General features: G+C 35.7%; 1 protein-coding gene across 1 annotated transcript in view; it reads left to right on the plus strand.

Annotated features, from left to right (window-relative positions):
- LOC113236766 overlaps positions 1-15,696 on the plus strand; it is a 97,918-nt gene extending 82,222 nt beyond the window's left edge. The window contains exons 25-38 of the mRNA XM_026472934.1: positions 1,719-1,844; positions 2,980-3,264; positions 3,455-3,736; positions 4,656-4,937; positions 5,126-5,401; positions 5,600-5,884; positions 6,847-7,002; positions 7,968-8,111; positions 9,578-9,708; positions 10,514-11,074; positions 11,445-11,636; positions 14,567-14,838; positions 14,919-15,101; positions 15,184-15,696. Coding sequence (XP_026328719.1) covers positions 1,719-1,844; positions 2,980-3,264; positions 3,455-3,736; positions 4,656-4,937; positions 5,126-5,401; positions 5,600-5,884; positions 6,847-7,002; positions 7,968-8,111; positions 9,578-9,708; positions 10,514-11,074; positions 11,445-11,636; positions 14,567-14,838; positions 14,919-15,101; positions 15,184-15,640 — 3,632 coding nt within the window. The 3' untranslated portion in view covers positions 15,641-15,696. The remainder of the gene's footprint in view (positions 1-1,718; positions 1,845-2,979; positions 3,265-3,454; positions 3,737-4,655; positions 4,938-5,125; positions 5,402-5,599; positions 5,885-6,846; positions 7,003-7,967; positions 8,112-9,577; positions 9,709-10,513; positions 11,075-11,444; positions 11,637-14,566; positions 14,839-14,918; positions 15,102-15,183) is intronic.
- The last annotated feature ends 209 nt before the right edge of the window (positions 15,697-15,905 follow it).

The following is a 15,905-nucleotide window of genomic DNA, read 5'->3' on the forward strand; positions in this document are numbered from 1 at the left end:
CCCTATGCCATATCCTTCTGTTGACTTCCATAAGTTGATGTGGCGGTGTTGGTTTTTACGGGAGCGACTGCCGTCTGACCTCCCAACCCCCGAAAGGGAAAACCCCTCGCTAGAGCCTCGTCCGTCTATCAGCAGGCGCACCACTTGCAGGTGAGGTTAGCTTGGGCTAGCTTAGCTTAGCTTGGTTATTTTTGTGTTATACATATAAAGAATATTATAAAAATGCAAAATTTATAAAATATACATAGGGCGCACTATAAGTTTCTGGAACTGGCCACTTACGTAAACAATATTTAAAAAGTAATTACAACATTTGAAAATGGAACTCTTTGACTGTAGAATACAGTTTATTTCATCTGACTGTCACTTGTTTTTTTTTACATTGTGGCGTCATTTTAGAAATTGGTTGTCTACATCACCATCACACATCACAGAGCACGTCACCATGAATTTAACTCGTGAAAATTTTCGTAGTACGATTTTCTACGACTTTAAGTGTAATGTAGAAGCTCAGCGGAGCTTCCCTCGGCTTCAAACTGCTTTTGGCGATGAAGTACCATGCAAGACAACTATTTATAGCTGGTTTGTAGAATTCAAACGCGGTCGTGTGAATCTCAGTGACGAATTTCGTGATGGTCGCCCGTCCACTGCTGTAAACAACAAAAATATCGATGCTATGCGTCGTATAATCAAAACAGACAGGCATGTGACATACCATGAGATTCGGGCATCTTTAGGCATAGGCATGAGTCAAATACAATCAACACTATACAAACATTTGGGTGTGAAAAAGCTGTGCTCTCGGTGGATCCCACACAATTTGATTGGGGCTCAAAAAACGCATCGCGTCACTTGGTGCAATGCCATGCTTACCAGATTCAATGAAGGGGCGTCAAATTTGGTGTCAAAAACAAATGAATTTTTGAAGGTGAATAATGTTGACCTAATGAGCCATCTCGCGTACAGTCCTGACCTGGCACCTTGTGACTTTTATTTATTTCCAAAAATTAAGAATCAGTTACGTGGTCAACGATTTTCATCACCTGAAGAGTCTGTCGAAGAGTATGAAAAATATGTTTCAGAGATTGTCACGGACGTGGCATAAATGTTTTCAAAATTGGTTCATTCGTATGAAAAAGTGCATTAATGCTAACGGAGATTATTTTAAAAAACAATAAATTCATTTCTGACCATTTATAGTATTTTTTTCTTATTCATTCCGGAAACTTATTGTGTGCTTCTCGCGTAGTGCTTTTGTATAATACTTACAAAAAAAATACGAATGTGCAAAATACAATTATTAACTTAGATGTACAGATAGTACAATATTAAATATAATTCACTTCTACCGACAAGCGATATAATCGTAATAATTATTTCTAATACGATTTCTCTACAAAGACATGTAGAATATGAAATGAATGACTATGTCAATGATAAAATCAATTAAATATAAAAATAATGAAATAGACTAGCGATTATGAACCTTTTTGTATTGAATTTTATATTATAAAATTTATATTACTCAAATGTCATCTTACAATAGCTAACCGCGAAAAGCCAAGAAAAGTAGGAAAAAATATCTATTTTAAAAGTAAATCAAAAAAACATTTGAGATGAAAATATAACTAGCGTGTATTGCCAGTAGTCGTAACTGCAAAAAGATACAAATACCTATATAAGATCATATAGCATGCTGTACCTTAATTATTTTACAGATACTCCACCGGAAAATGTTAGTTTCGACAAAATACTTTACGAAGGAACCATTCAAGATGGCGTTGTTAAACACGAAACAATTATGGTCAAAGGATATAGCGGGAGTCGTATTCCACTTTCAGGAGGTGGGTATAAATTTGAAAAAGTTATTCCAACACTGGGATTTTAAGTGTGATTCTTCTGTGCAACGTCCCTTAGACAAGTTAGGATTACAAACAGCCCTCGTCAAACTAAAAGATGCAATTTGTTTTAGTCTACAAAAGTACCTACCAGTAGTCAAGGGAGGGTTTATGCACACAAACGGCAACTCAAAGTCAAGTCTGAGAGTTTTAAAAAGGAAAGTCAAATGTGCAACAATCGACATGAATTAACAACAGCTTAATATTGTATTAACTCGCTCAATAATATACATAAACAAAAACTTTAGGACGCACAAACAATTGGTTCCCCATTATTATTTTTAACAAAATCAAATAGGAAAGTATTATAACTCTTATGGTACCAGTTTCTTGTCTTCTATCTTCTCGCGGGTATTGTTAATTACTCTCACATATTTCAATGTCAATCAAGTTGCAGAACTGCTCAATTTTGAACGATACCGAACATTGAAGTTTTTAATATGAAAGAACAAGGCAGTGACTCAGTAGACAACAAACATGGCTAGATAACTCGATGATGGCATCTCCAGCTGAAGATTTTTGAAAAAAGCATATATATTCATAAAAGGTTCTCATTGAATTCCGGCCCGCTTTTAGGGAACACAAAAAGGAATATTATCGCAAAAGGTCCCCTTATATGGACGGAAGTTGAAACACGGTATTCACTTCGTAATGAATGTATGGTCTTACTTTATTATAGTCTAATAATAACTAGTGCAACATCTTAGTAATGTTATAATGATGCATCTTTATTGAGTATTATGTGGTTCTCTTTTTTATGATAGTGTAAGTTTTAAATCGCGGTCAAATTCAATGCCACTGCGCCGTTACCCTGATGGCACATCACATGGCTATTTGTATACTCTATTAGGTGTTTGTACTTGGAAAAATATTTGACATACAGACAAACATACCGACACTTACAAATACGACCGACTACACATGGAGCGAAATAAAGAGTTAAAATCTTCAGCTGAAACTTGCATTGCATTTTTAAAATTGGTGTATCATATTATGCCTTGAAAGAAGCTACACTAGCAGCTACAAATTTATCTATTAAGTTTTATAAAATCCTTAACTTGTAAATATAATCCGTTCTCAGAGCATGCCGAATTCTTCAACGCTACACTATCCAGCGGAACCATCACTGTACAAGGAGTTACCCTTGACGCTCTTCCATCTGATGTCCAATTTGTGCTCATTGAAATGAGCGCAGGTGATGCCAGAGCCATGCTGGTACTTACCACAAATATTCACGACCCTCCGTTGCCAGGAAGTGCCAGCTTCGACAAAACGCTTTATGAAGGAACCATTCGAGAAGGAATCGTTCAACATGAAACTATAACAGTTTTAGACTATATTGGAACCGCCGTAGAAGTTATAGGAGGTTAGTAAAAAATAAATTGTGTTTATGTAGTGTTTATTATATGAGTTGTACGAAATGTGTATGTGTATATATATATATCTACGTAATTCTACTAAATGAATTTTAAATTTCGGTGCGTGATCTATACATATACGTATTAGTAGAAGAATCGAACTTAATTTGACCCTGTACATACATCTTCAACTTTCAGATCACGCGGAATTGTTCAAGCCCACTCTATCAAACGGAATTGTAACTTTACAAGAAGATGGGCTAGAGGCCCTGCCTGATGATGTCTTCTTTGTGAGTCTCGAAATGAAAGTAAGCACCGCCAGTGCCATATTAGTACTTGCCGTAACTCGCACTGACCCACCACCGTGTATAGTTAGTTTCGAGAAAATTCTGTATGAAGGAAACGTACACGATGGTGCCGTGCTACACGAAGATATTACCGTAAATGGGTATAGCGGAACGGATATTCAACTTCTCGGAGGTAATTGTCTCGTTTTTAAGTTAAAAAGTTAAGTACGTGCCAACTCAGTCTAGTATTGTTATAATTAGAAAACTGGAACTATCTCCTGCCTTAACTGCAAAAATGTAAAATTTATTAAAACGAAGTTCAATCAATAAAAAATCTAGATTAATAGTAATTAAATTAAACTATTTATTCGTGTCGTAAAATTCTCGGGACTATTCGAAAACACTCTTTCGAACAAGGTAGTAGCAATAGATAGATATAGGAAAATATATCTATGTAACAATACGAGGGATCTAGGTATTTGGAGACTCTTTCGCCTGACGTCTTGTTTGTGGCTCTTTAACTAAGATTAAACGATGCCGGCGCTGTTTTTTTACTCAACGACCCTCCGCCAGAAAGTATAAGTTTCGATAAAACGCTATATGAAGGAACTATTCAAGACGGAGTTGTTCTTCATGAATCCAATAAGCGTTATTGGATACAGTGGGACCAGTATTGAAATTTCAAGAGGAAGGTATCAAATAAATAAACATCATTCTTATAACAGAGTTAAGTTTATTCGTATAGCATCGTTATCTAAACGTGATATTTGATCCGTTGCAATATTGTAGGTCCTCCACAGTTATTAAAAATCCTTAACTTGCAAATATATCCATACTCAGAGCATTCCGCATGCTCTTTAGCGCTACACTATCCAACGTAACAGTAACTATATTATCTTACTTCAAGAGATACTATAGTGTTTATTATACGAGTTGGAAGAAATGTGTATGTGGTGTAAGACCCGTGCCCAGCAGTGTGACATCTGAATGGGTTGACAATGCTGTTAATGTATGTATGTGGCCACATATGGATCATAGTCTGAAACGTAAAACTAAATTAGTATACGAGTAAGAATCGAACTTAACCTGACTCTGAACATGTTAATTTTCAGATTACGCAGATTTATTCAAGGCCACACTATCAAACGGAATTGTAACTGTACAAGAAGACGGACTAGAGGCCTTGCCATCTGATGTCCTCTTTGTGAGTCTGGAAATGAGAGTCAGCACTGCCAGTGCCATATTAGTACTTGCCGTAACCCGCACTGACCTGCCATCATGTATAGTCAGTTTCGAGAAGACTCTATACGAAGGACTCATACAAGATGGTGCCATGCTACACGAATATATTACCGTAAATGGGTACAGCGGAACAGATATTCAACTTCTCGGAGGTAATTGTCTCTTTTTTTAGTTACACACTTAAACACGGACTACAGTTCAGTACTACTGAAATTTTATTTTATTTTATATATTGTCTCCTTCCTTAACTGCAAAAATGTAAACATTATTATAAACGGATCAATTGAGTAAAAATTCTAGATAAACAGTAATTAAATTAAATACTTTGTTTGTTTCGTAGAATTCTCGGGACTATTCGAAGGCACTCTCTCCAACGGGACAGTCACAGTACGAGGCGTGTCTTTGGAGACTCTGCCGCCTGACGTCCTATTTGTGGCCCTTGAAATGAAAGTAAGCGATGCCGGCGCTGTTTTGTTACTTACTCGTACCGACCCACCGCCAGAAAGTATAAGTTTCGATAAAACGCTTTACGAAGGAACTATTAAAGACGGAGTTGTTCTTCATGAATCCATAAGCATTAATGGATACAACGGGACCAGTATTGAAATTTCAGGAGGTATGTATCAAGCAAATAAACATCATTCTTATGACAGATATACGTTTATTCGTAAGAAGGATATTAAGGAGAGCTGAAATCGTCTATAAAGTATTCATTCCAGTGTTATCTAAAAGTTGATATTTGATCCGTCGCAATATTATAGGTCCTTCACATTTATTACAAAGTCTTTAACTTGCAAATATAATCCATTCTCAGAGCATGCGGATCTCTTTAGCGCTACACTGTCCAGCGGAACAGTAACTATACAAGGAATGAGACTTGACGCTCTCCCATCTGATGTCGAATTTGTGCTTATTGAAATGAGCGTAGGCGATGCCAGAGCCATGCTGATACTTACCACAAATATGCGCGACCCTCCACCGCCAGGAAGTGCACGTTTCGATAAAGCGCTTTATGAAGGAACCATTCGAGAAGGAGTCATTCAACATGAAACTATAACAGTCTTAGACTATACTGGAACCGGCATAGAAATTATAGGAGGCTAGTAAACATTTCTCTTTATCATTACTATGCTTATTACGTGAGATACCATATTATTACTTATTATGATAAGTAGAAATACAAGGTGCAATGTTATGTAATGTTGCAGCAACATAAAAATTACTATCTAATATTATATCTTCATAAAGATAGATAGAAGGTAAGTGTTAACACATTGAGTGATAGTTATTCGTCATACACACTATGTACGGCCAGGTTGTCTCAATGGGAACCAAGTAAGTTTAACTGTATTTAATACGAAATGCTATATAGGTATATATAGTCTGTCGTGCGGGGCAACTCCGATTAGTACCGCCTCGCACTGCACTTCACGAAAAAACCCGCGGGTTATAGGACCGACCTATTATAAGCACCTACCTGCCGAACTAAAAAACGAATGTTGTAAGAAACGTTCAGGTGCAGACTGAAGAACCTTTTATTGGAAAAGTCCCTTTACTCAGTAACAGAGTACACTCAAAATACTTAATAAATAATTAATTTATTAATTAATTTATTAATAAATTTGACATTTATCGTATTATTATACTGTAATATAAATTTATTAGTTATTAAGTATCCGTATTGATATTTTCTGTATGCACTTGACATTGTTAGTTTAACTCAATTATTTATTAATTTAATTTAATTATGTTTGATTTTGTACATGTACACTATTGTGTACTTATGATTCACTATTACATAATTATTTTCTTAATTATTTTATAAACTTGACGCTCAATTTTCGAAGAGTAGTATATATGTATATAGTAGTATAAATGACATGTAATTGTATTTGTATGAAATTTGTAATGTTGAGAGAAATAAACGAAAACTAAAACTATACTTTTTACGTATGTATGGATCACATTATGTATATAGTCATATGGAACTTGCTCTAATATGTAAAATTAAATTAAAAGAAGAATCTTATTTAATCTCACTTTGTGCTAATTAATTTTCAGATCACGCGAGATTATTCAACGTCACGCTGTCAAACGGAATTGTAACTATACAAGAAGGTGGACTAGAGGCCTTGCCATCTGATGTCTTCTTTGTAAGTCTGGAAATGAGGGTGAGCACTGCCAGTGCCGTATTAGTACTTACCGTACACCGGACTGGTAAGCACATAGCTATAACACATAACTTGTTCTAGACATACATTATTTACTCTTTACTTAATCACCCGTCTTCTTTTTGTAGTGCCACAATTACAAGTCAGGTAACATAGATGGCGTACATGGCTAGTGCGATGATCATATACTTGAAATGTTACAAAAACATTTTTCGCAAATATCGGTCAACTTAACTTTTGTGTCTAAAAATTTGCCTTTATTGTGATGAAATCCACAAGCGGTATGTTATGTATGTGGTCAGTGAACAATCCAACTATACTGCATATTCTATTTTCATAAGGAGAGTATTGAAACTCTTTATTTATTTTGGCTACACTAAGGTCAGTTTCAGTTTTATGAAACCAGGGGGACTACTCTTGATCTCCGTCCGACATCCGTCCGAAACAATTACTGCCAAATAAGCAATACTTGACCAAATGAAAAGACGCGTGATGCGAATGAAGCTTCATACTGGATACTTGTCTTTTAATTTTGTCGAATATTACTTATTTGACAGTAATTGTTTCGGACGGATGTCGCACGGAGATCGAGAGTAGCCCCCTGATTCGATCTTCAACCGATGTAACTACTCGTAATAAGTATAAAGTTGGATACAGATGTAGGTTCATTAACTTTACATAGTCCTCAAACTACCAATGCATCAAACCTGTCTCAGCTCCAAATTAAAACCCGGTTATCCATGATAGCCAACAATGCATTCTTTAATATTTTGGCCACATGATGCGCAGAGGCGATTAAAGTTTGAAGAAACTTGTTGTAGTCGTCGTCATCCAAATTTTGCACAACCGTAAGGATTCGCTGGATAGAAACAGATGAAGATCACTCTAAATAGTCGGTCGACGAAGCCGACGATCCTCAGACACGAGGGAACGACTAGAGACAAAGCTCTCCAGCCTTATAGCCTTTGGTCTGCACTAGTCTATTTCAACGTTCATTTTGTTCATTTCCAGTATACCCTGAACTACCAACAATCACGTTCAGTTCCGAATCATATGCTATACGTGTTGATGTTGCTCACACTGGTTTAGCGGGAAGAGTCCATGCCACAGCTGACAACAGAGAAGCTGTTACCTATTCACTAAACATCAACGATCGTAAGTTTGTACCATTGTCTTCCAACAACTTTAATACAGAAATTTAAGAGATGCAAACGATTTATTATAATACAATATAAGTATGCATCTACATACTTCAAAATTAGTACACTACATATTGACTCCTAATAGATACGTAAAGATTGAATACTATTAAATACATATAAATAATAGTATATAATAATAATATTTACTTATATACTTTTAGAGGATAAATTTAAAATAAGGTAAATAAATCAAAGGATAGGATAGAAAAGTCGAAACTCAGGAGGAGTATGAAGATGAAGGACCACGGACCGTCAAATATATTCAAGGAGGAAATCACTCACTCTGGTATCCGTCAAGTTAAAATAGTTGGAATAAAACTTTAGTATGAGGGTCTCAGGGGCAGCAGACAGGAGCATAAGTTCCTTTTATCGGTATTATTTTTTAAATAAGAATCAAAGATTCATATAATTCAAAGCATCTATACGTATGCACGTTCCCACAATACATAACTAAAAATAAATTATTCAGATTCTGATTCTGACATATCCGGAAGGGAAACTTCTTGTTTTTTAAGTAAAAAAAAACTATGCATACAGTTAGCTATTCACTACCAAATTATTCGCTATGATTCCCCAATCCTAGTATCAAATAGATTCAATTCAATTCTTTATTGTAGTAATAGTTTATACTAATTCGCAATGATTTGAGCAAATGGGATAGTCTAACTAAGCATTTACTGAGTTAGAAACACAGACTACTTAGTAGAAAGTAGTATTCGATCTAGAGCATTCAGCGCCTGAAGTTTTAAGCGAGCAAAACTGATTTGATATGAATTTACTCCTGAGTACTGTTCAGGCATACAGAAATATTATTTGCTTTTAAAAACCGGGACTTAATCGCGTATAAATAGATTTTATTTCCCTCGAGATTTGGACATGTTGCAACGTTCTTGGTCTCGAAGGGACTAAACAACTGTACTGTACAAAAATATTTCAATACGGTCGTTATTCATAAATATTTTTGCGTTTTTTTGGAATAGTTCGACTTTTATTATTTTACTATAAGCAAGTTTCATTTGCTAAATTTGGAAAGGTCTGGCTTACACCCAAATAATAAAATGAAAAATACACGGAAGTCAGCTAAAATCTTCATTGTAGGTTAACTCTATAGAAAGCGAACGAGTGTATTTTTAATCCACGTTAAAATTTGTCGCCTTTCCAATGTGGCAGTTGCCTATATGATACTTAAAGGTGTAGTGTTCTTGCCTGGAAAAGAAAAGACAACTAAAAACCTTTATTAACGTAATAAATACCAGCAGAAAAAATGCACCAGGTTGTTTAAAAAGCACCCAAGTCACATACTCGTATATCCCATAGATTGCACCAACCCTCTGTAAGTACAGACATACTCGTACACAGTCTTTCGATGAGATTCATTTTAGTCTGAACTTCAATACACGCTAGTCTACTTTCTTGCAGCACATTTACAGCAACGCTTGTCCATCGATATCCAAGGTGGATTGTTTTTGTCTGCGCAAGCTAACAGCGGAGTATACAACTTCCAAGTTGTGGCCACTACAGTCGTGTCACAAGCCACTGCTACTGCACAGGTAGGTACAAATAATCAATCAACAATCAATATCATCAGACAAAAAGTTCAAATTTAAGTCTACTAATTTAAAACAAAAAATAAATTTTGAAAACAGGTAAAGGTCATAGGTACAAGCAAATTGTCTTGTCATTTTGATTATAGATATCTTAACAAACAAACGACATAATTAGATGTTTGTGATGCCAATAAAAACCAATTGTGAGAAAACGGGTGTTCGGGCAGCGGCTGTCCAAATATAAACTAACAAAACAGCTCGAATTGAAGCTCAAAAATCAGTTTGTGTGAAAAAGGTACCCTATAACTGACATGAGACGAAAACATATTTGGAAACTTATTTTTCTTCCAGTTCAAATTTATCGATTAAAAACGCAGACATAATTGCGATCGTTTTGAAAATATTAAACATTTATACACTCAACAGTTTGGTTGTTTGCTTTAATAAATTGTTCATTGAAAATGAAACTATTTTTCGTTTCTAAATCGCGTTTATTTTTTTTCGATTTTTTTTCTTCAAATAGTTTAACGCTTCGGGCCCTGTACAGATTCCTCCAGAGGCCGACCTGACCAGAGGTCGACCTGAATGAAGTCATCACCAAAAACGAAAGTACGCGATTTAGATCCTAAAGAATTGTTTCCTTTGTAATAAATAATAAATTAATAATAATATTAAATTAAGTAATGTATAACAATCACGAAATCGTAAGAACTCGATATTACTTTTTTTTAAACACATCTTGGTTATAGAATATGCACATCCTTTAATGTTAACTAAAAATAACATTTTATTTTGATTTTTGATTCAGATCACTCTGACAGTAGACGCCATCACAATATGCGGTGAAGATGACCTCGTGGTGCCACCCTTGATAATCTTGGACAGAGACGAAGAAGAACCTCACCGAAACCTCGTACTTTTAAACGAAGCACAATTCCCAGGTTGTCGGTACACTCTTACAAACCTATGGCCTCATGATCAGAAGTGGTTATACGTCGATGACAATGGTTTGCACTCTCATAATATCGACAGGGAAGATGAGTCGATCGCTTTTATGGCGCTCTCGCAAGTGCAAGTTGAGCTATTCCTCGAATGCGATACCGATAAAGTGTCAACGCGACACAAGCGTTCTTTGAACCCACAACCGAAACTCGATCACCTCGGTCCTTATGATTACGGCGACAAGAAATGGATCTTAACTGATGGCATTCGATACAATTCAAGGCGAACTTTAGTTAATCTAATTGTAAATGATATCAACGACAACGCTCCCATTTTTGATGAAAATGAAAATGAGCCTATAGTAGTAGGTTATCCCGTACCGAAACTCGAAGAACGTGTATTACCTCGAGCCTTAGTCGAGTTACAGGTGAGATTTTTATAAGGCGTGCTTTGTTTTAAAAACAAATCCATTTATCTTATTGCCGTTTTTTACATGCGTCATATCTCATGATGTCGTGTTTTCGATCGTTTAATCAGAATACATAAATTAATTGCCTAAGGCAAAATCCGTTACTTTAAAATGAAGTCCGTTTCTTCTTATTTACGACTTGCCGCTGAGTAAATTATGATTTCAAAAGTAAATTTCCTACGTTCATGTACTAAATATGCACTACTCGACCAAAATTTTGGAAACCAATAATTTATTTGCGACATGTGAGGGATCCTGGGTATCATGCTTGACTTGACTTGTCCTTTAATAATTTCACTTACCATTGCAATTTTACTAAATTCCCCAGGCAACTGACGCAGATGTCGGAATGAATGCAAGACTATTCTACTGGAGTTTGGAAGACGCTTTATCTGTAGCACCTAGTACAGGATTAGTTCACGTTCGCAAGAACGAACTTTTAGAAGATAACATGGTGTTGACTGTTAACGTTACAGATCGGAACGGTGATAACGGACTTACTGGATCTGTCAAGCTTATGGTAAGAAATACTCCAACTTACTGCGTCCACCCGCTGTGGTTCTTTTTAGAATAATGGAAAGTAGGCGAGTGACCGGCAATATTCGTATTCAAAAACTTTTCTATTTTCTTATTGCGTAGAATGTTAAATAATATGCATTCCTCAAGGTGATACCTTTTACTCCATGCTACTAACATAAGTTAGAATTATGCTATATATATATAGTGTACTTGTATTTATAATAATAATAAATAACACACAGACTCATTGGCCCGCACTAGCGAAACTCTGTGTCGCGGGTGCTAAGAACACACACCACAAATTGCACCCAAATTCACGAGAAAAATAATAATAATAAAAAGCGCACACACTTCACATATCCCCGCACTAGTGAAACCCTGTGTCGCGGGTGCCATGGCCACACACATAGACAACCATAAATTACACACGACAGAAATAAATGTAGGTCATACAAATATTTGTCCCGGCCCGACAAACGAACCTGCGATCTCTGCGTGGCAGTCCGGCAGTCGTGGCAACCGTTCGGACACAGGGGCAGTTTAAAATATAAATATATATATAAAAATAGATTTAGGTCTTTTTTTTAATATCAAATGACAGGACGGACAAGTCGTGCGCCTTATGGTAAGCTACACGCCTGTCCATAACAGTTGCATTACCACTCAAAACTTTGAGGGGCACTGCCACTTCGCCCGTCACTTTGAGACATATGTAGTTGAACCCCTGTGTCTATAATTTCACCAGCACCCTTGCCCTTCAAAAACATACAAATACTTCTCACGGCCTGGGAATCGAACGCGGCTCCTCTGCTTGACCAGTACGGCCACGGAGGCAGTTAATATATAAACGAGTACTTTCCAAACATGCTATTGTTATCAGATCCCTAGAATTTAGATTTCTAGATTCCTAGAACTTAATAAAAACTAGCATTTGGATGTTAAAACTATATGTATAGAAACTAAGACTTATTTTTAACGTCCGTCCCAAAAAGCATCTAACACATGTAATGAATTAGCATTCAGAAGCAAAAATTTTTACATTTCCTCTATACAAAGATGACAATGTGATAATTTAGGACCTCAAGGTAGGGCTCATTCGCTAACACCCGCAAATAGATACTGTTTACTTACCGTTTGTCAAAAATTGTGATGATGTTATTCTGGCAAATTAATGTCTTCTAACACACGTATCTTAAATTCTGTAATTAACACATAAACAAAGTGACCAGGTACTTTGTTTTGTTAGATGACAATATTGTAAGCAGATATCCGACTCAGTATGAAATGACCTCGTCCATAAACCACAGCAAACATAAAACAAACAAAATTTTGCAAATGGTCAGTTGTTAGTTATGTGTATAAATGCCCATTTACTGACCACCAATGGCTGAGGTAAATACCGGTACACAGGTACTAGAAAATAACTTTTTTGTGATACGTGTCATATTACAATTTTACTGGGAAATGTTTTTGACTATATATCTATAAAACACGCTTTTATTTAAAGGAAAATCTCAACTGTGTGGTAGAAATGCTTATAATAATATATGTTTATAAAAATTATGTTTTGAAGGTATGATTTTAACGATATACCAATTATTTTTTATATTTCAAATGTTTAATTATACATTATACATTTGCCATGCCATGACATTATGTCATATGTTTATGTATATTTTATTATTTTTATGTGTTATCTTGTATGTGCGTCGCTTATTATTTATAAGCGACACACGAACAAGAATGATACAAAGATTGCTATTACATACGTATGCAATCAGCACAAAGACGTACGACCAAATTCTATAACATACCTATGAAGTCAGCACAAAGATGTAAAACAAAACTTGTTTAATTTAAATGTAAGGTCAGCTTTTTTAACGCCTATAAACTATAAAAAATGCAAATTACGAAACCACACCGTTCATTACAGCGTTCTGTTATTTTTCCTAATTCTGAAAGGTATGAGCAACGCTCCCTTTGCCTTCCTGCGATTTTCGAAAGAACTTAAACAACTTTTGATAGACCAAACACCAAGAAGAGCAAAAATAAAAATTAAGGGCTCTTGTATTCATGAATTAATTAATTTATTTAGGCACATCAATAGGTAATACATACATTATTAGTATTACATTTAACTGACTATATGTTATATTTCCGGTCATGGTCTGATGTAATGATCCATTACATCAGACCATGACCGGATATGTACAACATTGGATATGAGCAATAATAATATTTACTTAACTAACATAGGTTACTAACATAGAAAGAGATATAAAAAAAGAAACACAATCAAATTAAATTTGCCAGCTTACGCACAGTATTAATACCTCTTAAACCCAATATTGACAAGGCCCCTCCCATGAAGTAGCCCAACAACTTATTGTCCAGGAAAGTACTGCCATCTTTCCTATTTCTGCCGCCAAGCAGTAATGTCAGCATTATCGTGTTTCGGTTTTGAAGGCTAAGGGTGCTGGTGAAATTATAGGTACATGGACTTGTCAACTTATGGCTCAGGGTGATGGCGCAGTGGCAGAGTTGCTCAGATCCTTGCGATTTAAAACTTTGAGGGGCACTGCAACTTTTATGGACAGGCGTGTAGCTTACCGTCAGACACACGACTTGTTAGTCCAGTCACTTGATATTATATAAAAAAAAGTCGACATTGATGGAAGCGAAGGAAGAAATGAATGTACAAGCTCCAAAAGTTTTGATTCATATCGTTCACTAAATTATACTTTGTAAATATAAATATATACTTTAGCAAATAAGAGATTGAGACTAGTCTTGTGACTTTAAATGTGTATTATTTACCCACTTTATTGACATAACATGTCCCGTCCGGAGCCAACGACCTGAAGATAACATTAGCTTAAAATTAACTTGTTGTAAGTCGCCTTTCTACAGTTGTAAACATTTTAATTCCAGGTGAAACTTATAGATACAAATCATATCGCCGTCGTAACGGTACGAGACAAATTTTTGAACGATGAGCGAAATATCCTAACCAAATTTACTGAAGCACTTGGATACGAAGTTAAATCTCTAAGATCCACAGTCGTACCACATACCACTGAAGAATTCCCTGAAGATAACACAATGAATAAACGAGAAAGGATATCTGCCCCTGGAGCTTCGTTGCAACTTTATATTTATGGACTATACGAACGGGAACCGGTTGATGTTGATAAACTACTCGCGTAAGAATCTGATATTTTGTCTAGTAATGTGGAATTTATTAGTCTTCTAAGATAAATATTTATATTAATATTCGTTACAGAAATATAAGTAGCAGACCAATAACGGTCAACATAATACGGTCTGTATCTCTAGAAGAATATCTGGAAGGTCTAGAATCATGCGTCATACAAAGTGCCACAGGCTTGTTAGTAGCAACAATAATCCTCAGTGTCCTGCTCTTTATAATAATTGTGGCCGCAGCCGTGTGGTTCTTCCTAAGAAGGTAGGAATTGTTGTTTAAATTACTTTTTGCTATCAACAGAGCATAAGGTAAACTTACGCAATTTTTTACTTACTTGTTGCAGGAAATGGAACATGTTTTATAAGCAGTTCTCTGATATTGATAGTTTAGCGTCGCATAAAGAATCTGGGATTGAGAGTCCTAAACCAGAGGACATATTAGCTAGACCCAGAATCGACCTAGAAACGCTAAAGAAAAGTGAAAAAAGACTCCAAGAAATGCTAGACACGTCAGTGGAAGCAGTCGCCGTCGAACCGACACCATCAGATTCTAGAATAAAATCTTCCGAAAGGATTCTTGAGGCTGTAGTAAATGATATTCCAATCGTAATACAGTCTATAGACAAGTTGAAAGATGGTGACGATGATTCTGAAGATGAGGATGAGTTCGGTGAAAGACGGAGAACAAGAAAAAAGTCAGTAGTTACGTTTAACGAGAACGTAGAAAAGATTATACATGTTGAAAATATTCCAGACGATAATAATTCGTTCAACGACGACATTGAAGTGTTTAATTTATAAGTAAATACGCATGCACTAAGTGATAACGGCGTTTGTTATATTATGTATGTATGTTTATATGCAATATACGAAAGAGAGATCAAAATGTACCATTTAACACTTTGTTAAAAGTTCGAAAAATTGGTTACCGATATTGCCTTTGGTGTTTTCCTTAAAGTCTACGTCATGTTTACTTGAAATTCGGTTATTTTGTCAAAACCAAACTTGCATATGTAATTCTTGTAAGCCGTTGCCCTCTTTACGAGCGTTCCTAAGATATTATCAA

This window comes from Hyposmocoma kahamanoa, unplaced genomic scaffold, assembly GCF_003589595.1.
Source record: "Hyposmocoma kahamanoa isolate Upper Pololo Valley unplaced genomic scaffold, ASM358959v1 92, whole genome shotgun sequence".
NCBI lineage: Eukaryota > Metazoa > Arthropoda > Insecta > Lepidoptera > Cosmopterigidae > Hyposmocoma > Hyposmocoma kahamanoa.